This window comes from Bombina bombina, chromosome 2 (genome assembly GCF_027579735.1).
Source record: "Bombina bombina isolate aBomBom1 chromosome 2, aBomBom1.pri, whole genome shotgun sequence".
NCBI lineage: Eukaryota > Metazoa > Chordata > Amphibia > Anura > Bombinatoridae > Bombina > Bombina bombina.
Window position 1 is genome coordinate 159,196,558 of NC_069500.1, and position 26,541 is coordinate 159,223,098.

At 40.1% G+C, this 26,541-nt stretch overlaps 1 protein-coding gene across 4 annotated transcripts in view; it reads left to right on the plus strand.

Moving 5' to 3' along the window:
- The window catches only part of KIF2A (kinesin family member 2A), a 530,440-nt gene that overhangs the window by 193,759 nt on the left and 310,140 nt on the right, over positions 1-26,541 (plus strand). For all 4 annotated transcript variants that reach the window (XM_053701316.1, XM_053701318.1, XM_053701317.1 and 1 more), the window contains exons 8-11: positions 1,990-2,044; positions 2,288-2,450; positions 6,418-6,508; positions 6,729-6,792. In XM_053701316.1, coding sequence (XP_053557291.1) covers positions 1,990-2,044; positions 2,288-2,450; positions 6,418-6,508; positions 6,729-6,792 — 373 coding nt within the window. The remainder of the gene's footprint in view (positions 1-1,989; positions 2,045-2,287; positions 2,451-6,417; positions 6,509-6,728; positions 6,793-26,541) is intronic.

A 26,541-nucleotide genomic window follows, 5' to 3' on the forward strand; every position in this document is an offset into this window, starting at 1 on the left:
TTTTCCGGTTCTAGAAAAGGCCAGAAAGCTTCTGCCATTTCTTTGGCATCTTGGTTGAAATCTTTAATTCATCATGCCTATGTCGAGTCGGGTAAAACTCCGCCTCAAAGGATTACAGCTCATTCTACTAGATCAGTTTCCACTTCTTGGGCTTTTAAGAATGAAGCTTCGGTTGATCAGATTTGCAAAGCAGCAACTTGGTCCTCTTTGCATACTTTTACTAAATTCTACCATTTTGATGTGTTTTCTTCTTCTGAAGCAGTTTTTGGTAGAAAAGTACTTCAGGCAGCGGTTTCAGTTTGAATCTTCTGCTTATGTTTTAATTAAACTTTATTTTGGGTGTGGATTATTTTCAGCAGGAATTGGCTGTCTTTATTTTATCCCTCCCTCTCTAGTGACTCTTGCGTGGAAAGATCCACATCTTGGGTAGTCATTATCCCATACGTCACTAGCTCATGGACTCTTGCTAATTACATGAAAGAAAACATAATTTATGTAAGAACTTACCTGATAAATTCATTTCTTTCATATTAGCAAGAGTCCATGAGGCCCACCCTTTTTTGTGGTGGTTATGATTTTTTTGTATAAAGCACAATTATTCCAATTCCTTATTTTATATGCTTTCGCACTTTTTTTCTTATCACCCCACTTCTTGGCTATTCGTTAAACTGATTTGTGGGTGTGGTGAGGGGTGTATTTATAGGCATTTTGAGGTTTGGGAAACTTTGCCCCTCCTGGTAGGAATGTATATCCCATACGTCACTAGCTCATGGACTCTTGCTAATATGAAAGAAATGAATTTATCAGGTAAGTTCTTACATAAATTATGTTTTTTATGAGTTAGTGTGAGAGATTGTCAAATGCTTTACAAAAACCTACATACAGATACTCGTGCAGTCAGAAATCAAGTTTAGTCTGTCAAGATCTTCCTACAATTAAACTATGCTGTCTTTGATTTAAAGGGACAGTCTAGTCAAAATTAAACTTTCATGATTCAGATAGGGAATGCAATTTTAAACAACTTTCCAATTTATCATCAAATTTGTTCTATTGGTATTCTTTGTTGAAAGCTAAACCTAGGTAGACTCATATGCTAATGTCTAAGCCCTTGAAAGCCGACCCTTAATTCAATACATTTGGCACTTTTTCACAGCTAGAGGGTGTTAGTTCATGTGTGCCATACAGATAACATTGTGACCACACCCAAATGAGAGGGCACTGATTGGCTAAATGCATGTCTGTCAAAAGAACTGAAATAAGGGGGCAGTCTGCAAAGGCTTAGATACAAGGTAACCACAGAAGTAAAAAGTATATTAAAGGGCCACTAAACCCAAAATCTTTCTTTCATGATTCAGATAGAGAATAGAAATGTAAACAACATTACAATTTACTTTCATTATTTATTTTGCTTCATTTTTTAAATATCCTTAATTGAAGAAAAAGCAATGCACATGGTGAGCCAACCACACAATGCTTCTATGTGCAGCAACCAATCAGCAGCTAGTGAGCATATCTAGATATGCTTTTCATCAAAGAATATCAAGAGAATAAAACAAATTAGATAATATAAGTAAATTAGAAAGATGTTTAAAATAGCATTCTCTTTCTAAATAATAAAAGACAAAATGTGGGTGGCATGCCCCTTTAATATAACAGTGTTGGTTATGCAAAACAGGGGAATGGGTAATAAAGGGATGATCTATCTTTTTAAATAAAAACAATTCTGGAGTAGACTGTCTCTTTAAAGGCCTGTAGTTACCGTAATCTTCCTTGCTGCTCTTTTTCTGAAGGTAAACTGCATTAGTAATCCTATTGTTTTCTCACCACAATAAAGTAATGATAGTAAAAAAAACAGGGCTTCTCATACTTTATAAAGCTCACGTATAAAGTTTTGCTTGGTGTGTGTGAAATGATTTTAAATGCTTGTATGATTATAAGAACTTTAAGATAACAAAATGAATAAATAATTTATCAACAAATGCATTTCAGATTGATGAGCACCGAATATGTGTTTGTGTTAGAAAGCGACCACTTAATAAAAAAGGTAAGAATGTTTACTGTTAAATTAATGTTGCTGCTCGCTCTTAAAATGTTGGACTTTATGACAACTTTTATATTAGGTGAATTTAAAGTAATTCAGAATTATGTTTTGTAATAATTTTTAAAAGCAGTTTTGCTCTTAATCATGATCTACATTTAAAGAACTATGGTGATTTTGAGTTTTGAGAAGACATGTCATGAGAAGTTTGATTTAAATTGAATTACTATTTTTTTTTTTTTTTTGTAGAAACTACCATGAAAGACCTTGATGTAATTACAATTCCTAGTAAAGACGTAGTAATGGTACATGAGCCAAAACAAAAAGTGGATCTTACTAGATTTTTAGAAAATCAAACTTTTCGTTTCGACTATGCCTTTGACGAGTCTGCTCCAAATGAAATGGTTTACAGGTATGAAGATCTAAAGGTAGCTATCCATTACATTATTTCACTAATAACCATTTCTGTATAGCTTACATATTTGTTTTGTATTATTTATTTACTTATTATAAACTTAGGTAGCTGTATTTGGATTATTGCCCAGTTTGTTATGGTAAATATTTTTGTATCCCCTCCCGCTAATTTAAATAAAAAAATAAAAAAGCCAGTTCAGTGAACAACTTATTGCACGGTAGTCTTTTTCCTAGAATAAAACCGAGAATTATCTGTTTAACTTAATTTGACTTCACTGCTGGGTAACCACACACAAGCCATATTTTAAGGAGGTGCTAGCCATTCTGTTTGTGAAGTACAGAATTGCTACTTCTAAGCACACTTCTACTATTGTGTGAGCTTTCATTTAGCATTTAATTAATAAGCTAAATGGTGTTGTATTATTACCAGTAATTTCATACACAAAGTAAATAAGCTGTTTGCTTTGAAGCAACTGGAAATATGACTGAAATCGTAAATTAGTGTTATTTTATAAATGTATTAATAACTTGTTCTTTTCAATGCAGCTTATTTATCAGGAAACTATTTTATCATTGTGTTTATAGTATAGTTTATAGCATGAGGAAGGGCTGAGCTAGGCCTGAATCGTTGCTGTTGATTATTTGACCCATGATGGAATACTAATAAAGGTCTTTTTTACTTGAAGAGCTGGAGGACTTTACTTCTTATGTGTTTATAGTAAGTCACCATTTGCAGAAACCAACATTTTTACAGATGGACCCACCCCCCCTTTGCCCTCTTCCATTTTTTTCTCCAGTTTTTAGTTCTGATTTTAGTCCAGCTATTTTTACCTTTTACTATTTTACTGAATAGATTCCTTCAACTCAAATACATAGCTCTAACCCATATAAACGGCAAAGGTTGTCTGGTTTGGATCTTCCCACATATTTTTTCTGTACATGTATTGTGGTATAATGATTCCAGATCTGACACACACTAAATGTTATTCACGTTCTAACAGGATGCTCCTTGATTTGGAACCTGTAGAAGTGCAGTGTTCTTTTACGTGCCCTTCCATCATAGTTTGGACCTGAGATATATTTCAAACACTTGCTGACTCTTCTCTAAAGACTTGAGTACCTCCTGTATCATACTATTTTTAATCCGGACTATGATTAAAAAAAAACTGTCTCCTATGTATGTACAAAGCTACTTTTCCATTAGATAGGTAAAGCTTTGCTTAATTTCTTTTTGCTTACCCAATTTTTTTCTCCCCTTTGTTCCCAATTATCCATTTTACCTGCTGGAGTATATTGAAATGGTTTACAAGTAGCTCTTTTACCCTTATTTTGGCATTTCAAATAGCTGATTTTGGGTTATATTAAAAGTGGTGCGCTAACTTATCGCGTGCAAATGGGCAAATTTGCCCATTTGCAGCCGCAAGATAAATAACCAGCCATTTCAAGCGCGGTAGCAATTAGCGCTTATCAAATTAACCAGAGGTGTATATTTTAATAAAAAATAAAAATTGTAGCATTTTTAAAAATAACAAAATAACTACACCAGGCAGTATTTGGGGGCTATTTGGCAGGTGTGGGGTGTTAGAAAAAAGCGGCATTGAAAAGTGCCTTTACATTGCGGTCTATAGGAACTGTGTTCCCAGTAAATATATATTTATATGCTTATATTTATCTGTATATACACATATTAACACACAAATATATGTATATAAGCATATACAGTACATATATATTTACAATTTGCTGCCATCGCTGCACGACTTTCCCCTTTGCTGCGCTTTGGTTCTGTGCCGTGTATGACGGCATCAGAACAAGGCTCCCATTGGAGCCTATGGAAGTGCGCTCTCGTGAGCGCAAAGTGAAAGCAACCTCGCGTTAGCTTTGCTGTCAACTTGTAATACCAGCGCACATTAGCGTGCGCTAGTATTACTCAGTGGAGTGCAAATATCGCTTTTACAAAGCGTTATTTAGCGCTCCACTTGTAATCTGGCCCTTAGCCTGTGGTATCCCCACCTATACTGAATATTTCTGGTCTTACGTCCAGGCTATTGACAGGCCTATGTATGCACAGCCAGCAGAAGAATTTACACTCCCAGTGGGGTGCAGGATTGTTAAGTAATAAAACTTTATTTTCAATTGTTCTCTCTAAATATTGAGCTTTGTTTTTTCCAGACAAATTTTAAGATAAGTAATCAAGTCTGTGTACACAAAAAGATTACCTAATGAGATCTGATATTACCTGCACGCTTCGATCCATTTTAATAGGCTGTGGTTTAAAAGCACAAAACCAGCTAATTCCTTATACAAAAATAAACCTGAAAATGCAATTTCTCATACATTTTATATTCTGCAGATGGTATAGCAAGTCATTTAAAAATGCATTAAGCGGAAAAAAAAATATACTGTCCCTTTAAGGCTTTTGTTGCTGCTCTCCTGACGCCAGTCACTTCTCCACAAAATGCCATAGATCAACAGCTAGGTCTTTTAATCCAAAAGTCTGCTGACGTATCGTGTTTTTACCTATAACCCATTCAGTAACAGGCCCATGGTTTCATGTTCCTTTGGCAGACTTGGGGCCTCTAGTTTCTAGTAAAGATATGAAGGTCTGAGGATTCCATTGAAATCTTAAACCTTTTCACAATCAAAGAACTGAACAGCTCATTCTAATAGTTCTTGGCCCATCTGTAAACACAGCCAGAGAAAACACTGTTAAGGCTTTGTCCCTAAACTTACAGCAACCTGAGCCAGTTACAATATGTAACATTTGGTGAATTAGATTTTTCTTCAAAACATTGTTTTACCTCCTATTTTCTCTAACAAAATCTTTGTTCATGACTTCCCCCAGCTGCATAATTTCACCATTTTTTAATTCTGTTTTCTTAATGGGGCTTAAGTCAAAAGGCCAAATGTTTCCTGGACCACAAATTTTTATAAAATTACCCAAAACGGAGTTGCTCTATTCTTGCAGCAATTGAACTCGACTTATATGTGTCTACTATCAACTGTAAGTGTGCTTATTGCCATTTCCTCCTCCACTTGCCACTTCTAGTTTGTAACCATTCCCCTCATTCCCATTACAGCCCCAAGAGTATTTACAAATATCCTTGCAGTCTTTCACTACTTGTATAACATCTGTGTTACCACTCCATCATGCAGGCTATTGCTGACCCCCATATCTGCACTTTTTGGGTGGATACTCAATCCTCCCAAAAGTTCTGTGGTACTTCCCTTTCCTTGTTTTCATTTAAAACAGTTTCACTCGTCAAGGCTTTCTTGCAACTCCTATTCTACAATATCGGGGTTATTGGTTTTATGGTAGATAAAATTGAAGTTGTTTCTTTTCCACATACAGCTTCAGTTTCTCATAGGGCATCAGTTGGTACTGTAGCAAGGTGTGACTTTAAAGTGATACTAAACCCAATTTTTGTTTCTTTCATGATTCGGATAGAGCATACAGATAGAGCATTATCAATTTTTCTTCATAATCTTAATATCTTTATTTGAAAAAGCAGCAATATAAGCTTTAGAGCTGGCCCATTTTGGGTTCAGCGCCCTGGGTTGCTCTTTCTAATGGATGGCAACATTTAGTGGCTAAAATTGATAATAGAAGTAAATTAGAAAGTTGCTTAAAATTGTATTCTCTATCAGAATTATGAAATAAGAAAATTGGGTCTAGTATCCCTTTAACTTGTGTTCTTCAGCACATTTTTTTTTATTTTTTTTTTTTTAACAGAAACCGATATTCTATGTCCCTTTAACATATTCATTGCAACATGTAGAAAGAACCAGATGAAGTCAGTAAAGTTGAATTTTTTTTTTAATCTCTATCCATACAGTATGTTTCTTGCTATGGACACACAGCCTTTGCAACAGATGGAGGATGTTGTAGGAATATAAATGTAATATTGCTTGACAGATGTACAGTGTGATTTTATGTATTTTTTCTTTTCCCCCCCCCCCATTAGATTTACAGCTAGACCGCTTGTAGAAACCATATTTGAAAGGGGAATGGCCACATGCTTTGCGTATGGGCAAACGGGAAGTGGAAAAACACATGTATGTATACTTTTTAGAAGCCCTTTAAAAATTTCCTTATCTGTTTTTTGTTTTTCCGTGTTTAGTACTTTCCATACCAACCATTGTGTTGCAAATCTATTAGGCAATACTTAGTGAAATGACTTCCTATTCCTGTTTACTTTCATTGAAATTGGCATATATGTTCGGTGAAAAACAAATAATTGCCTTTTTTCTTTTCTGTTTTGTGTTAATAATACAGACTATGGGAGGTGACTTCTCTGGAAAAAACCAAGACTGTTCAAAGGGAATTTATGCACTTGCAGGTAATACTGAGATTTTATATTCACATCTATGCAACTCAATGATCTGGGAATACTCTGTTAACTTTTACAGACATTCTTAAAAACATACATATATATTCTGTAATCTTAAAATGTAAATGCACTCAGTAAGTTCATTGTACAGTGGTATACACTCCCTTTCTAATATCAAATGTTAAATTGCTTTGTAAACAAAACACCCATCATTGGCCGGTGGACCTTGTGCTATTTCAGATTGCAACACTCAGAATGATAAGACCCAGTGCTGTAGTAGAATTCAAATCAAATTATCATTCATGAATCCTCATAGTAGTCATCCTTCATGGTCCCTGCGGCGGCCTGCTTGGGAGTCCAGTGATTTGGTGGATCGGAGCACTTATTTATTATTCCTGGGTCTCTGTTATAAGACTGGCTGGGGATGCCCAGTGTGTGGTTGATCACTAATTATACTTTAGGCTATCTTCAGTTCTCCTCTAAATCCCATGAAATACCATGTGATAAGTGCCTTTTGGTGTCCCTTGTACCATTTAAAGGGACATAAAAACCAAATTTCTTTTTAGGTAGTAAGAGTTCACAAAATCCTTACTCGTGGGAATTCACCTCCTGGCCACCAGAAGAGGCAAAGACACCCAACAACAAAGCTAGTATCCCTCCTACTTCCCTCTCTCTCACAGTAGTTCTTTGCCTCATCAAATGAGAAGGCAATGATAGAGGTGTTCAGGATTTCTTGAAGATTTACAGGGATATTAATCCCACATTATTTCCTCAATGGATAGCTCATAGAAGAGAGGGATTTAGGAGAGTACTGGCTGTGAAAAGTAAATCTCCTTGTGGGAGTTGTGGTCACTTGGAAAGTCCCTTTAGCCTCCTGCCTGGCCTTGAAGATGTACTCCATCAGTATATCCTCTTCTGTTAGAGTACAGGATGGGCTTTCTACTACATTATCAGGACTGCGTTCTGGGTAAGATTAGTGGAGTGGGCACTCCTTTGGTAAGTAACAACATCTCCCACATAGACCACTAGCTATCAGAAGGTATACAAGTTGGTGTACAGCATAGCCATAACAGCAACTTTTATCTAAAAATCCTTACACATAATATGCAGCCGTCTAATATTGTAAGATACTTTATTAGACAGCTATATATTATGTGTAAGATACTTTATTCAATCAGCTGTATATTATGCGTAAGGTACTTTATTAGACGGCTGCAGTTTGTGTAAGGTACTTTAGACAGCTGCAGTTTGTGTAAGGTACTTTAGACAGCTGCAGTTTGTGTAAGGTACTTTATTAATCAGCTGTATATTATGTGTAAGGTACTTTATTAATCAGCTGCATATTTTGTGTAAGGTACTTTATTAATCAGCTGCATATTTTGTGTAAGGTACTTTAATAAAGTACCTTACAAATAATATGCAGTTGATTAATTAGACGGCTGCAGTTTGTGTAAGGTACTTTAGACAGCTGCAGTTTATGTGTAAGGTACATTATTAATCAGCTGTATATTATGTGTAAGGTACTTTATTAATCAGCTGCATATTTTGTGTAAGGTACTTTATTAATCAGCTGCATATTTTGTGTAAGGTACTTTAATAAAGTACCTTACAAATAATATGCAGTTGATTAATTAGACGGCTGCAGTTTGTGTAAGGTACTTTAGACAGCTGCAGTTTATGTGTAAGGTACATTATTAATCAGCTGCATATTATGTGTAAGGTCCATTATTAATCAGCTGTATATTATGTGTAAGGTACATTATTAATCAGCTGCATAATGTGTCAGGTACTTTATTAATCAGCTGCATACTATGTGTAAGGTACTTTATTAATCAGCTGCATACTATGTGTAAGGTACTTTATTAATCAGCTGCATACTATGTGTAAGGTACTTTATTATTCAGCTGCATATTTTGTGTAAGGTACTTTAATAAAGTACCTTACAAATAATATGCAGTTGATTAATTAGACGGCTGCAGTTTGTGTAAAATACTTTAGACAGTTTATGTGTAAGGTACATTATTAATCAGCTGCATATTATGTGTAAGGTACTTTATTAGACAGCTGTATATTATGTGTAAGGTACATTATTAATCAGCTGCATAATGTGTCAGGTACTTTATTAATCAGCTGCATACTATGTGTAAGGTATTTTATTAATCAGCTGCATACTATGTGTAAGGTACTTTATTAATCAGCTGCATACTATGTGCAAGGTACTTTTTATTAGTTTAAATTTATAGACGCATTGAAATATATTTGTAGGAAACCAGATATGAATCAATACTATACATGCAAAGATCATAAAAATTGCTTTATTCACAATAGTATCTCAAATCAGAGTTGCATTTAAAATACCATAAGATACCAGAATCTGAACCACTAACATTCAAACAGTACAATCTGCTATATAGCCACAATTTATTTTATATAATTCCAATTTAAAACATCAGAAATTGTATATATTATTTGTGCCAACAACCATACTCCTATGCCAATTTATCTAAGCTGAATTACATTCTTAGTTACCTACAGTTAAGACAAATTCTAAAATATATTTATATATTTGCAAAGATAAATTACTTTGCAAACAGACAAGCTTAACACTGTATAGGACTATAAAACACAAGGTTAAAATACAATTTGTTCTTTTAGACCTGCCATTTGATTATAATTACTAAATACCTTTTGATTTGAATATTACCTGTATTTAGCAACCTCTAATACTTTACCAGATACAGGTGGCCCTCGTTTTACAACGGTTCAATTTACACCGTTTCAGAATAACAACCTTTTTTTCCAGTCATGTGACTGCTATTGAGAAGCAGTGCATTTATTAAAATAGCCAGTAGGTGGAGCTGTCCGCTTGAGTTGCAGCAAAGCCAAGCAAGCTGAAATGAATCAGTTTAGCCAGACCTGAGCTATCGATCAGATTTCAAAGGAACAAGACCTTCCTGTCTATGAATCAGTCCAGATTGGAATGCATAGAAAGAACTGTTTGCAGAAAAATGCAAGTAAAGTCTGTGTTGTGTGATTATTTTATTAGGTTTATAATGCTGTTTAGCAAATGTTTTTGTTCATTTAACTTAGTTTAATTATATATTCTGTGTTGTGTGATTATTTTATTAGGTTTATAATGCTTTAAAGTCTTCATTTCAAAGCTTTAAAAATAATGTATTAGGTGTTACTTGACAATTTTGAGAGGGGCCTGGAACCTAACTCCCTCACTTCCCATTGACTTACATTATAAACTGGGTTTCAATTTACAATGGTTTCGATTTACAACCATTCCTTCTGGAACCTAACCCCGGCGTAAACTGAGGGCTACCTGTATAACCAAATCGATATTCAGCTTCAGTGGCGACTCTAGGAATAATATATAGGGGGGCACATAAGATACCACAGTCAAAACTGGGGGGGGGGGGGCACTAATAATTGTCATCACTAAATCACACCACATTTATACATACAGTATAAATAAGATTCCAAAATACCAGAGTAATGCAGTATGCAATGATACCTTTTTATTGTACTAAACTAATACTTAAAGTGAATGTCCATTTTAATAAATTAGTGCCCGGTTTTTAATAAACCTATTAAAAACAAGGGCACTTTAATTCATCAAAATTGACATTTCACTGTTTTCTTCAAAAACTTACCTTTTAATCCTGAAAGCCGCTACAGCACTTCCTCCGCCCGTTGCAAGCCGTCTTCGCGGGTCCAAAATGACGAATCCGGCTTCCTCCAATCACAGCGTTGCATCAGGCCAAGATTCCCCCAGGGGGGGAAGCTGTGATTGGAGGAAGCCTGATTCGTCATTTCTGACGTCTGCAGAGGCTTCCGACGGCCAGAAGGAATCGCTGGAGCGGCATTCAGGATAAAAAGGTAAGTTTTTGAAGAAAACAGTGAAATGTCAATTTTGATGAATTAAAGTGTCCTGGTTTTTAATAGGTTTATTAAAAACCGGGCACTAATTCCTCAACATGGACCTTCACTTTAAAAGACAAGTTTTCGAAAAAAAGTTTTCCTTTCTTCCTCAGGTATTGCTTCAGACCTGAGAAAGAGAGGAAAATTCTCAAACTTTTCTTTATAGTTGAAAGAAATTTTATCAAACACCAGGGCTCTGCAGATAATCCCTATGTTAAATATGTCACTAATGAAGACCAATGAACAGACCCTGAGTGTTTGTTGGTGAGTGTGTGTATAACTATCTAATACTAAGTACCATGTAGCAATTTTATAAAGTCAGTCACTTCCTACTTCAAAATGAAAATTAGGAACACACACACAATCGGGCACAAACACACGCTCAGGCACACAGATAGGCACATTCATACACACAGACAGGCACACACAAAGACACACATTTAGACAGACCCATTCAGAGACATACACACTAAGAGACACAGACAGGCACACTCAAAGACACACAGATAGGCACACTCAAAGACACACTCAGACACACCCATTCAGCCTATTAGCAATCACAATCCTATCATGTCCAGGCAGCCAGTACATACTGAAATCTAAGTGATTCAAGCATATTCAGCCCTTTACCTGCTGGAATCACTCAGATTCCAGAATCTACAGGCTGCCTGATAGTGATAGCTGTAGTGGGGTGATAGGGGCTGTAGTGAGGGGATAGGGACTGCAGTGAGGTATAGAGGCTGTTGTGGGGGGATAGAGGCTGTACTGAGGGGCTGTAGTAGGAGGATAGGGGCTGTAGAAGGTGGGTAGAGGCTGTTGTGAGAAGATAGGGGCTGTAGTGAGAAAATAGAGGCTGTAGTGAGAAAATAGAGGCTGTAGTGAGAAAATAGAGGCTGTAGTGAGAAGATAGGGGCTGTAGTGAGGGGACGGGGGCTGTAGTGAGGGGACGGGGGCTGTAGTGAGGGGACGGGGGCTGTAGTGAGGGGACGGGGGCTGTAGTGAGGGGACGGGGGCTGTAGTGAGGGGACGGGGGCTGTAGTGAGGGGACGGGGGCTGTAGTGAGGGGACGGGGGCTGTAGTGAGGGGACGGGGGCTGTAGTGAGGGGACGGGGGCTGTAGTGAGGGGACGGGGGCTGTAGTGAGGGGACGGGGGCTGTAGTGAGGGGACGGGGGCTGTAGTGAGGGGACGGGGGCTGTAGTGAGGGGACAGGGGCTGTAGTGAGGGGACAGGGGCTGTATTGGGGGTATAGGGGTTATAGTAAGGAAAAAGGTGCTGTTGTGGGGGAATAGGGACTGTAGTGGGGGGATGGGGGCTGTAGAAGGTAGACAGAGGCTATAGGGGGATAGGTGCTGTAGTGAGGGGGTAGGGGCTGCAGTAGGATGATAGGGGCTGTAGAAGGTGGGTAGAGGCTGCAGTGAGTGGATAGGGGCTTTAGTGAGGGATAGGGGCTGTATTGGGGTACTAAAAAAAACTAAACTAAAATTATTTCCCCCCTCCCTGAGTCTTACCAGGGAGGGGGGAATCCTGAACTATGGTGCTCCTGTGGGATTTGGAGCTTGTTTCCCCGTCAGGGTCACCCTTAGCATTTGTGGGGCCCTGGGCATAACAAATTTGTGAGGCCCCCACCAGCCCTGCACACTTATTTAAATAGGCCCTGCATTTTAATGCAGAGCAACCCACAAACACAATTTTTATGTAACTTTACATGAAATATGAAGTATAATGAACTAATGTACTTATGCACTAATGTACTTATTTGGATAAATTTGGTCACACATACATACATATACACACATATACACATTCTCACACACACACACACACATACATACATGCATATACACACATGCATATACACACATACATACACATATATATATATATATATATATATATATATATATATATATATATATATATATATATATATATATATATATAACATAATTTATGCTTACCTGATAAATTTATTTCTCTTGTAGTGTATCCAGTCCACGGATCATCCATTACTTGTGGGATATTCTCCTTCCCAACAGGAAGTTGCAAGAGGATCACCCACAGCAGAGCTGCTATATAGCTCCTCCCCTCACTGCCATATCCAGTCATTCGACCGAAACAAGCCGAGAAAGGAGAAACCATAGGATGCAGTGGTGACTGTAGTTTAATTAAAATTTAGACCTGCCTTAAAAGGACAGGGCGGGCCGTGGACTGGATACACTACAAGAGAAATAAATTAATCAGGTAAGCATAAATTATGTTTCTCCAACATTGGTGTGTCCGGTCCACGGCGTCATCCTTACTTGTGGGATATTCTCTTCCCCAACAGGAAATGGCAAAGAGTCCCAGCAAAGCTGGCCATATAGTCCCTCCTAGGCTCCGCCCACCCCAGTCATTCTCTTTGCCGTTGCACAGGCAACATCTCCACGGAGATGGTTAAGAGTTTTTTGGTGTTTTAATGTAGTTTTTATTCTTCTATCGTTGCATATATCAATCATCAGGGGGGAACAAGGAGTTCCCTGGCGATGAAAGAAGTGACCAAAATAATTCAATGGGCGGAGGATCACTCCTGCCACTTGTCTGCGATCCACATCCCAGGAGTGGAAAATTGGGAAGCGGAATTTCTGAGTCGTCAGACATTCCATCCAGGGGAGTGGGAACTCCATCCGGAAATCTTTGCCCAAATAACTCAATTATGGGGCATTCCAGACATGGATCTGATGGCGTCTCGTCAGAACTTCAAGGTTCCTTGCTACGGGTCCAGATCCAGGGATCCCAAGGCGACCCTAGTAGATGCACTAGTAGCACCTTGGACCTTCAACCTAGCTTATGTATTCCCACCGTTTCCTCTCATTCCCAGGCTGGTAGCCAGGATCAATCAGGAGAGGGCCTCGGTGATCTTGATAGCTCCTGCGTGGCCACGCAGGACTTGGTATGCAGACCTGGTGAATATGTCATCGGCTCCACCATGGAAGGTACCTTTGAGACAGGACCTTCTTGTTCAGGGTCCATTCGAACATCCGAATCTGGTTTCCCTCCAACTGACGGCTTGGAGATTGAACGCTTGATTTTATCAAAGCGTGGGTTTTCTGATTCTGTAATAGATACTCTGATTCAGGCTAGAAAGCCTGTAACTAGAAAAATTTACCATAAAATATGGAAAAAATATATCTGTTGGTGTGAATCCAAAGGATTTCCATGGAACAAGATAAAAATTCCTAAGATTCTATCCTTTCTACAAGAAGGTTTGGAGAAAGGATTATCTGCAAGTTCTCTAAAGGGACAGATCTCTGCTTTATCTGTTTTACTGCACAAAAGACTGGCAGCTGTACCAGATGTTCAAGCATTTGTTCAGGCTCTGGTTAGGATCAAGCCTGTTTACAGACCTCTGACTCCTCCCTGGAGTCTAAATCTAGTTCTTTCAGTTCTTCAAGGGGTTCCGTTTGAACCTTTACATTCCATAGATATTAAGTTACTATCTTGGAAAGTTTTGTTTTTAGTTGCTATTTCTTCTGCTAGAAGAGTTTCAGAGTTATCTGCTCTGCAGTGTTCTCCGCCCTATCTGGTGTTCCATGCAGATAAGGTGGTTTTGCGTACTAAGCCTGGTTTTCTTCCTAAAGTTGTTTCTAACAAAAATATTAACCAGGAGATAGTTGTACCTTCTTTGTGTCCGAATCCAGTTTCAAAGAAGGAACGTTTGTTACACAATTTGGACGTAGTCCGTGCTCTAAAATTCTATTTAGAGGCTACTAAAGATTTCAGACAAACATCTTCCTTGTTTGTTGTTTATTCTGGTAAAAGGAGAGGTCAAAAAGCGACTGCTACCTCTCTTTCCTTTTGGCTTAAAAGCATCATCCGATTGGCTTATGAGACTGCCGGACGGCAGCCTCCTGAAAGAATCACAGCTCACTCCACTAGGGCTGTGGCTTCCACATGGGCCTTCAAGAACGAGGCTTCTGTTGACCAGATATGTAAGGCAGCGACTTGGTCTTCACTGCACACTTTTGCCAAATTTTACAAATTTGATACTTTTGCTTCTTCGGAGGCTATTTTTGGGAGAAAGGTTTTGCAAGCTGTGGTGCCTTCCGTTTAGGTAACCTGATTTGCTCCCTCCCTTCATCCGTGTCCTAAAGCTTTGGTATTGGTTCCCACAAGTAAGGATGACGCCGTGGACCGGACACACCAATGTTGGAGAAAACAGAATTTATGCTTACCTGATAAATTACTTTCTCCAACGGTGTGTCCGGTCCACGGCCCGCCCTGGTTTTTTAATCAGGTCTGATGAATTATTTTCTCTAACTACAGTCACCACGGTACCATATGGTTTCTCCTATATATATTTCCTCCTGTCCGTCGGTCGAATGACTGGGGTGGGCGGAGCCTAGGCGGGACTATATGGCCAGCTTTGCTGGGACTCTTTGCCATTTCCTGTTGGGGAAGAGAATATCCCACAAGTAAGGATGACGCCGTGGACCGGACACACCGTTGGAGAAAGTAATTTATCAGGTAAGCATAAATTCTGTTTTTCTCTTGTTAAGTGTATCCAGTCCACGGATCATCCATTACTTGTGGGATACCAATACCAAAGCTAAAGTACACGGATGATGGGAGGGACAAGGCAGGAACTTAAACGGAAGGAACCACTGCCTGTAGAACCTTTCTCCCAAAAACAGCCTCCGAAGAAGCAAAAATATCAAATTTGGAAAATTTGGAAAAAGTATGAAGCGAAGACCAAGTTGCAGCCTTGCAAATCTGTTCAACAGAGGCCTCATTTTTAAAGGCCCAGGTGGAAGCCACAGCTCTAGTAGAATGAGCTGTAATCCTTTCAGGAGGCTGCTGTCCAGCAGTCTCGTAGGCTAAACGGATTATACTCCGAAGCCAAAAGAAAGAGAGGTTGCCGAGGCCTTCTGACCTCTCCTCTGTCCAGAGTAAACAACAAACAGGTTAGATGTTTGGCGAAAATCTTTAGTAGCCTGTAAGTAAAACTTCAAGGCACGGACTACGTCTAGATTATGCAAAAGACGTTCCTTCTTTGAAGAAGGATTAGGACATAATGATGGAACAGCAATCTCTTGATTGATATTCTTGTCAGAAACCACCTTAGGTAAAAACCCAGGTTTTGTACGCAGAACAACTTTATCTGAATGAAAGATCAGATAAGGAGAATCACAATGTAAGGCAGATAACTCCGAGACTCTTCGAGCCGAGGAAATAGCCATCAGAAAAAGAACTTTCCATGAAAGAAGTTTGATATCAATAGAATGAAGGGGTTCAAACGGAACCCCTTGAAGAACTTTAAGAACCAAGTTTAAACTCCATGGAGGAGCAACAGGTTTAAACACAGGCTTAATTCTAACTAAAGCCTGACAAAATGCCTGAACGTCTGGAACTTCTGCCAGACGCTTGTGTAAAAGAATAGACAGAGCAGAAATCTGTCCCTTTAAAGAACTAGCTGATAATCCTTTGTCCAAACCCTCTTGGAGGAAGGACAATATCCTAGGAATCCTAACCCTACTCCATGAGTAATTCTTGGATTCACACCAATGAAAATATTTACGCCATATCTTGTGGTAAATTTTCCTGGTGACAGGCTTTCGTGCCTGTATTAAGGTATCGATTACTGACTTGGAGAAGCCACGCTTTGATAGGATCAATCGTTCAATCTCCATGAAGTCAGTCTCAGAGAAAGTAGATTCGGATGATTGAAAGGACCTTGTATTAGAAGGTCTTGTCTCAGAGGCAGAGTCCATGGTGGAAAGGATGACATGTCCACTAGGTCTGCATACCAGGTCCTGCGTGGCCACGCAGGCGCTATCAATATCACTGATGCTCTTTCCTGTTTGATTTTGGCAATCAGACGAGGGAGCAGAGGAAACGGTGGAAACACATAAGCCAGGTTGAAGAACCAAGGCGCTGCTAGAGCATCTATCAGTGCCGCTTCTGGGTCCCTGGACCTGGATCCGTAACAAGGAAGCTTGGCGTTCTGGCGAGACGCCATGAGATCCAATTCTGGTTTGCCCCAACGGAGAACCAATTGAGCAAACACCTCCGGATGGAGTTCCCATTCCCCCGGATGAAAAGTCTGACGACTTAGAAAATCTGCCTCCCAGTTCTCTACACCTGGGATATGGATCGCTGACAGGTGGCAAGAGTGAGTCTCTGCCCAGCGAATTATCTTGGAGACTTCTGACATCGCTAGGGAACTCCTGGTTCCCCCTTGATGGCTGATGTAAGCCACAGTCGTGATGTTGTCCGACTGAAATCTGATGAACCTCAGTGTTGCTAGCTGAGGCCAAGCCAGAAGAGCATTGAATATTGCTCTTAACTCCAGAATATTTATTGGGAGGAGTTTCTCCTCCTGAGTCCATGAACCCTGAGCCTTCAGGGAGTTCCAGACTGCACCCCAACCTAGAAGGCTGGCATCTGTTGTTACAATTGTCCAATCTGGTCTGCGAAAGGTCATACCCTTGGACAGATGGGCCCGAGATAACCACCAGAGAAGAGAATCTCTGGTTTCCTGATCCAGATTTAGTAGAGGGGACAAATCTGTGTAATCCCCATTCCATTGACTGAGCATGCATAATTGCAGCGGTCTGAGATGCAGGCGCGCGAATGGCACTATGTCCATCGCCGCTACCATTAAGCCGATTACTTCCATGCACTGAGCCACCGTGGGGCGCGGAATGGAGTGAAGAACACGGCAAGCATTTAGAAGTTTTGATAACCTAGACTCCGTCAGGTAAATTTTCATTTCTACAGAATCTATTAGAGTCCCTAGAAAGGAAACCCTCGTGAGAGGAGATAGAGAACTCTTTTCTTCGTTCACTTTCCACCCATGCGACCTCAGGAATGCCAGAACTATCTCTGTATGAGATTTGGCAATTTGAAAGCTTGACGCCTGTATCAGGATATCGTCCAGGTAAGGAGCCACCGCTATGCCTCCCGGTCTTAGGACCGCCAGAAGTGAGCCCAGAACCTTTGTAAAAATTCTTGGGGCTGTAGCCAACCCGAATGGAAGAGCTACAAATTGGTAATGCCTGTCTAGAAAGGCAAACCTCAGGAACTGATGATGATTCTTGTGAATCGGAATGTGAAGGTAGGCATCCTTTAAGTCCACTGTGGTCATGTACTGACCCTCTTGGATCATGGGTAAAATGGTTTGAATAGTTTCCATCTTGAATGACGGAACTCTGAGGAATTTGTTTAGGATCTTTAAATCCAAAATTGGTCTTTTTTGGGAACCACAAATAGATTTGAATAAAACCCCTGTCCTTGTTCCGTCCGCGGAACTGGATGGATCACTCCCATTACAAGGAGATCTTGTACGCAGCTTAGGAATGCCTCTTCCTTTATCTGGTTTGCAGATAATCTTGAAAGGTGAAATCTCCCTTGTGGAGGAGAAGCTTTGAAGTCCAGAAGATATCCCTGAGATATGATCTCCAACGCCCAGGGATCCTGAACATCTCTTGCCCACGCCTGGGCGAAGAGAGAGAGTCTGCCCCCTACTAGATCCGTTGTCGGATAGGGGGCCGCTCCTTCATGCTGTCTTAGAGGCAGCAGCAGGCTTTCTGGCCTGCTTGCCCTTGTTCCAGGACTGGTTAGGTTTCCAGGCCTGCTTGGATTGAGCAAAAGTTCCCTCTTGTTTTGAAGCAGAGGAAGTTGATGCTGCACCTGCCTTGAAATTTCGAAAGGCACGAAAATTAGACTGTTTGGTCTTTGATTTGGCCCTGTCCTGAGGAAGGGTTTGACCCTTACCCCCAGTAATGTCAGCAATAATTTCTTTCAAACCAGGCCCGAATAAGGTCTGCCCCTTGAAAGGAATGTTGAGTAATTTAAACTTTGAAGTCACATCAGCTGACCAGGATTTGAGCCATATCGCCCTACGCGCTTGGATGGCGAATCCGGAATTCTTAGCCGTTAGTTTAGTCAAATGAACAATGGCATCAGAAACAAATGAGTTAGCTAGCTTAAGAGTTCTAAGCTTGTCAACAATTTCAGTCAATGGAGCTGTATGGATGGCCTCTTCCAGGGCCTCAAACCAGAACGCCGCCGCAGCAGTGACAGGCGCAATGCATGCAAGGGGCTGTAAAATAAAACATTGTTAAATAAACATTTTCTTAAGGTAACCCTCTAATTTTTTTATCCATTGGATCTGAAAAAGCACAACTGTCCTCAACCGGGATAGTGGTACGCTTTGCTAAAGTAGAAACTGCTCCCTCCACCTTAGGGACAGTCTGCCATAAGTCCTGTGTAGTGGCATCTATTGGAAACATTTTTCTAAATATAGGAGGTGGGGAAAAGGGCACACCGGGCCTATCCCACTCCTTACTAATAATTTCTGTAAGCCTTTTAGGTATTGGAAAAACATCAGTACTCACCGGCACTGCATAGTATTTATCCAGCCTACACAATTTCTCTGGCACTGCAATTGTGTAACAGTCATTCAGAGCAGCTAATACCTCCCCAAGCAATACACGGAGGTTCTCAAGCTTAAATTTAAAATTAGAAATCTCTGAATCAGGTCTCCCCGATTCAGAGACGTCACCCACAGACTGAAGCTCTCCGTCCTCAGGTTCTGCATATTGTGACGCAGTATCAGACATGGCTCTTACAGCATCTACGCGCTCTGTATCTCGTCTAACCCCAGAGCTATCGCTCTTGCCTCTCAATTCAGGCAATCTGGATAATACCTCTGACAGGGTATTATTCATGAATGCAGCCATGTCCTGCAAAGTAATCGCTATGGGCGTCCCTGATGTACTTGGCGCCATATTAGCGTGCGTCCCTTGAGCGGGAGGCGAAGGGTCCGACACGTGGGGAGAGTTAGTCGGCATAACTTCCCCCTCGACAGACCCCTCTGGTGACAATTCTTTTATAGATAAAGACTGATCTTTACTGTTTAAGGTGAAATCAATACATTTAGTACACATTCTCCTATGGGGCTCCACCATGGCTTTTAAACATAATGAACAAGTATCCTCTGTTTCAGACATGTTTGTACAGACTAGCAATGAGACTAGCAAGCTTGGAAAACACTTTAAAGCAAGTTAACAAGCAATATAAAAAACGTTACTGTGCCTTTGAGAGAAACGCATTTTGACAAAATTTGAAATAACAGTGAAAAAAGGCAGTTACACTAACAAAATTTTTACAGTGTATGTAACAAGTCAGCAGAGCATTGCACCCACTTGCAAATTGATGATTAACCCCTTAATAACATAAACAGAATAATAAATGACAAAAAAGTTTTTTAAACAGTCACAACAACTTCCACAGTCTACTGTGATTGTTACCCTCCTCAAACACGACTTTGAAGCCTTTTGAGCCCTTCAGAGATGTCCTGGATCATGCAGGAAGAAGCTGAATGTCTCTGTCAGTATTTTTAGCTGCACAGAAAAGCACTAAAATAGGCCCTTCCCACTCATATTGCAACAGTGGAAAGCCTCAGGAACTGTTTCTAGGCAAAAATCAAACCAGCCATGTGGAAAAAAACTAGGCCCCAATAAGTTTTGTCACCAAACTTATATAAAAACGGTTAAACATGCCAGCAAACGTTTTATATTACACTTTTATAAGAGTATGTATCTCTATTAATAAGCCCGATACCAGTCGCTATCACTGCATTTAAGGCTTTACTTACATTAATCCGGTATCAGCAGCATTTTCTAGCAAATTCCATCCCTAGAAAAATATTAACTGCACATACCTTATTGCAGGAAAACCTGCACGCCATTCCCTCTCTGAAGTTACCTCACTCCTCAGAATATGTGAGAACAGCAATGGATCTTGGTTACTTCTGCTAAGATCATAGAAATCACAGGCAGATTCTTCTTCTAATGCTGCCTGAGATGAAACAGTACACTCCGGTACCATTTAAAAATAACAAACTTTTGATTGAAGTTAAAAAACTAACTATAATACACCACTCTCCTCTTACTACGTCCATCTTTGTTGAGCGTTGCAAGAGAATGACTGGATATGGCAGTGAGGGGAGGAGCTATATAGCAGCTCTGCTGTGGGTGATCCTCTTGCAACTTCCTGTTGGGAAGGAGAATATCCCACAAGTAATGGATGATCCGTGGACTGGATACACTTAACAAGAGAAATATATATATATATATATATATATATATATATATATATATATATATATATATATATACATACACATACACATACACATACACATACACATACACATACACACACACACACACACACACACACACACACACACACACATATACACACATACACAATTCAACATAATTACAACCTCATCAAATTACTGCCAAAAAAATAAGTTATACACTCCCAATGCAATGACACACATGAAATCATTAACCCATAGAAAATCACTGTGATACACATGCTGATTATACTATGTAACATCACTTTCATACCTTATTTAATTTTACACAATTTAATTTATCCACATTAAAGCAGATTTTGAATTTCTACCAACTTTCAAAATGGTGACTATAAGGACTATTCTGCCTTTTGTTCAGCACAGGCATTATATGTCCACAATAGACTTACAGGATGCATATCTTCATATTCGGATTCATCCAGATCATTATAAGTTTCTGAGATTCTCTTTTCTAAACAAGTATTACCAATTTGTCGCTCTGCCTTTTGGCCTAGCGACAGCTCCAAGAATCTTTTCAAAGGTGCTCGGTGCCCTACTCTCTGTAATCGGAGAGCGGGCTATTGCGGTGTTTCCTTATTTAGACAATATCTGGGTACTAGCTCAGTCTTTACATTCTGCAGAATCTCACACAAATCAACTAGTGTTATTTCGAAAACATGGTTGGAGGATCAATTTACCAAAAAGTAATTTGATTCCTTAGACAAGGGTCACCTTTTTAGGTTTCCAGATATATTCAGTGTCCATGACTCTGTCTCTAACAGACAAGAGACATTCTAAAATTGGTTGCAGCCTGTCGGAACCTTCAGTTTCAATCATTTCCTTCAGTAGCTACTGTATGTGCATGGAAGTTTTAGGTCTCATGACTGCAGCATGGGACGCGATCCCCTTTGCTCGTTTTCATATGAGACCTCTCCAGCTTTGTATGCTGAACCAATGGTGCAGGGATTATACAAGGATATCACAATTAATATCCTTAAATCCCAATGTTCGACTATCTCTGACTTGGTGGTTAAATCACCATTGTTTAGTTCTAGGGGCCTCTTTTGTTCGTCCAACCTGGAATGTGATCACAACAGATGCGAGTCTTTCAGGTTGGGGAGCTGTTTGGGGATCTCTGACAGCACAAGGGGTTTGGAAATCTCAAGAAGCGAGATTACCAATCAATATTTTGGAACTCTGTGCGATTCTCAGGGCTCTTCAGATTTGGCCTCTGTTGAAGAGAGAACCGTTCATTTGTTTTCAGACAGACAATATCACAGCTGTGGCATATGTCAATCATCAGGGTGGGACTCACAGTCTCCAAGCTATGAAGGAAGTATCCCGGATACTTGCTTGGGCGGAATCCAGCTCCTGTCTAATTTCTGCGGTTCATATCCCAGGTATAGACAATTGGGAAGCGGATTATCTCAGCCGCCAGACTTTACATCCGGGGGAGTGGTCCCTCCATCCAGATGTGTTTTCTCAGGTTGTTCAGAAACTTCCCAGGTACCTGTTATCAACCTTTTTATATTTTCCCGCCTCTTCTTCTTCTTCTTCCAAGAGTGATCTCCAAAATCATCGTGGAGCAATCGTTTGTGTTGCTGGTGGCTCCAGCATGGCCTCACAGGTTTTGGTATGCGGATCTTGTTCGGATGTCCAGTTGCCAACCTTGGCCACTTCCATTAAGGCCGGACCTTCTGTCTCAAGGTCCGTTTTTCCATCAGGATCTCAAATCATTAAATTTGAAGGTATAGAAATTGAACGCTTAGTGCTTAGTCATAGAGATTTCTCTGACTCAGTGATTTACTATGTTTTTCAGGCTCATAAATCTGTTTCTAGAAAGATTTATTATCGAGTTTGGAAGACTTATATTTCATGGTGTTCTTCTCATAAATTCTCTTGGCATTCTTTTAGAATTCCTAGAATTGTACAGTTTCTTCAGGATGGTTTGGATAAGGGTTTGTCTGCAAGTTCCTTGAAGGGGACAAATCTCTGCTCTTTCTGTTTTATTTCACAGAACGATTGTTAAGCTTCCTGATATTCACTGTTTTGTACAGGCTTTGGTTCGTATCAAGCCTGTCCTCCTTGGAGTCTTAATTTGGTTTTGAAGGCTTTACAGACTCCTCCATTTGAGCCTATGCATTCTTTGGACATTAAACTACTTTCTTGGAAAGTGTTGTTCCTTTTGGCCATCTCTTCTGCTAGAAGAGTTTCTGAATTATCTGCTCTTTCTTGTGAATCTCCTTTTCTGATTTTTCATTAGGATAAGGCGGTTTTGCAGACTTTATTTAAATTCTTACCTAAGGTTGTGAATTCTAACAATATTAATAGAGAAATTGTTGTCCCTTCCTTGTGCCCTAATCTTAAGAATTCTATGGAGAGATCCTTACATTCTTTGGATGTGGTAAGAGCTTTGAAATATGTTGAAGTTACTAAAGATTTCAGAAGACTTCTAGTCTATTTGTTATCTTTTCTGGTCCTCGGAAAGGTCAGAAGGCTTCTGCCATTTCCTTGGCATCGCGGTTAAAGCTTTTGATTCATCAAGCTTATTTAGAGTTGGGTCAAGCCCCGCCTCAGAGAATTACAGCTCATTCTACTAGATCAGTCTCCACTTCGTGGACTTTTAAGAATGAAGCTTCAGTTGATCAGATTTGCAAAGCGGCGACTTGGTCCTCTTTGCATACATCTACTAAATTCAACCTTTTTGATGTATTTGCTTCTTCGGAAGCAGTTTTTGGTAGAAAAGTTCTTCAGGCAGCTGTTTCAGTTTGATTCTTCTGCTTATGTTTTAAGTTTTTTCCTTTCATTTATGAGAATAAACTTATATTTTGGGTTGTGGACTAATTTTCTTCAGCGGAAAATGGCTGTTTTTATTTTATCCCTCCCTCTCTAGTGACTCTTGCGTGGAGTTCCACATCTTGGGTATTGCTATCCCATACGTCACTAGCCCATGGACTCTTGCCAATTACATGAAAGAAAACATAATTTATGTAAGAACTTAGCTGATTCATTTCTTTCATATTGGTAAGAATCCATGAGGCCCACCCTTTTTTATGGTGGTTATGATTTTTTTGTATAAAGCACAATTATTTCCAAATTCCTTTTTTGATGCTTTTTACTCCTTTCTTTATCACCCCACTACTTGGCTATTCGTTAAACTGAATTGTGGGTGTGGCAAGGGGTGTATTTATAGGCATTTTGAGGTTTGGGAAACTTTGCCTCTCCTGGTAGGATTGTATATCCCATACGTCACTAGCTCATGGACTCTTGCCAATATGAAAGAAATTAATTTATCAGGTAAGTTCTTACATAAATTGTTTTTTCCTTGGCTTATTTTCATTGAATATTAAAATCTTTGAAACTTATCTATACAAATTTATTTACTGTTTCACATGTCTGATATGGAGCAAGAGCCTGCTTGCACAAATTGCAGCTCCTATGCAATTTTTTTTTCTTCATGTGTCAAGAAAACCTTGCAAAATAAGGATAACATTTTTTAAGCCTAATGTCTCTTAGGATGATGCTCTTAAAATAATACCTCAGCTTTCTCCTGCTACGTCCCAAACCTCAATGGTGTCACATGCAGTGCCCTGCGGCTCCTCTATAACTACTAGTGGAGTTTATTTAAACACAGAAATTGCTGCCAATGTATCTTCAGCGTTATCTGCAACATTAGCTGCCATTCCCATATTACAGGGAAAACGCAAGAGGACATCTAGAAATTCAGAAACTAAGGTAACTGTCCTCGGTTCTGCTTCCCAAGTTGCCCTGTCTCATAAGTCTGATGAGGAAGATACATCAGGACTTTCTGAGGGTGAAATCTCAGATTTGGACAGTATAATTCCTTCTTCTGAGACTGAGGTGGTGTCCTTCAGATTTAAGCTTGAACACCTTTGTGTATTGTTAATCAAGGTTTTAGCTACTTTAGATGAGTCCGATACCCCTGTCGTTGTCACTCCTAAGAAATCTAGTAAACTTAATAATAGTTTCTATGATGAACCTGTGCCAGACCGTGCTAAGGAGATTATCTCACTGGAATAGAAGAAACCAGGGGTATCTTTTCCCCCCATTTCCTATTTTTAAGAAAATGTTTCCTGTTGAGGACTCAGACACTTGGTATACTGTACCCAAAGTTGAAGGGGCCATTTCCTCTCTGGCAAAGAGAACCACTATTCGTTTGAGGATAGCTGCTCTTTTAAGCATTGGATTGACAAAAAGCAGGAAGCGTATTTGAAATTTTTTTTGTTTATCAAGGTCTCCAATGGCAACCTGCAGTGTGTATTGCCACTGTGACTTGTGCGGAATCTTATTGATTCAACACCTTGTCTGATTCTCTTCAAGTAGAGACTTCCTTGGATGAAATTCAAGGTAGGATTATTCCTGAGATTTGCCTTTCTCGACAAACATTTTCCAGTTCGTGGCCCTACCATTTGGTCTAGGCACGGCTACCATCATTTTTTTCAAAGGTTCTGGGGGCTCTTTTGGCAGTGATCCGTTCTCGTGGAATTGCTGTGGCACCCTACCTGGACAACCTATTGGTTCAGGCGCCATCTTTTCAACAAGCAAAATCTCACAGAGAGATATTGTCTTTTCTTTGTTCCCACGGATGGAATGTGAATCTGGAAAAAGCTCCCTTTCCCCTGCTACAAGAGTAGTGTTCTTAGGGACCATAATAGATTTTCTATTGATGAAGATTTTTCTGACAGAGATCAGGAAAAACAAAATCATTTCCTCTTGCCTCTCTTCAGGCTACTGCTCATCCTTCAGTGGCTCAATGTATGGAGGTAATCAGTCTGATGGTGGCTTTCATGGACATCATTCCTTTTGCTCGAGTCCATTTGAGAGCTCTCCAGTTGTGCATGCTCAGACAATGGAATGGCGACCATGCGGATCTATCTCAGAGAATAGTTAGATCAGTCGTGAAGGGAATCTATCCCGTGGTGGATTTCTCAGGGCAAATGCTTTTGGAGACCTTCCTGGGTGATCGTGACCACGGACGCCAGCCTGCTGGGTTTGGGAGCAGTCTGGAACTCGTTAAAAGCTCAGGGCCTCTGGACTCGGGAGGAGTCTGCTATTCCCATCTACATCTTGGAGTTGAGGGCGATTTACAATGCTCTATTGGCTTGGCCTCAGTTGTCCTCAGCCCAGTTTATCAGGTTCCAGTCAGACAACATAACCTCTGTGGCTTACATCAATCACCAGGGAGTAACTTGGAGTTCCTTAGCCATGAAGGAGGTTACTCGGATTCTTCAGTGGGCAGAGACCCACAGTTGCTGTCTATCTGCCATCCACATTCTAGGAGTAGACAACTGGGAAGCGGATTTTCTAAACAGGCAGATTTTCATCCCGGGAAGTGAGAACACTATCCGGAGGTGTTTTCCTGCTTAGTCCTCAATTGGGGGGCGCCGGAGTTAGATTTGATGGCGTCCCTTCAGAACGCCAAGCTTCCAAGGTACGGTTCATGGTCAAGAGATCCGCAGGCCCTTCTAATAGATGCTCTGGCGGTTCCTTGGGTTTTTAGGTTGGCATACGTGTTTCCTCCGTTTGCTCTCCTTCCACGAGTCATTGCTCGTATTAAACAGGAGAGGGCGTCAGTGATTCTAATAGCCCCTGCGTGGCCGTGCAGGATCTGGTTTGCAGACCTAGTGGAGATGTCATCTCTCCCACCTTGGAGACTACCTCTGAGGAAGGACCTCCTGATTCA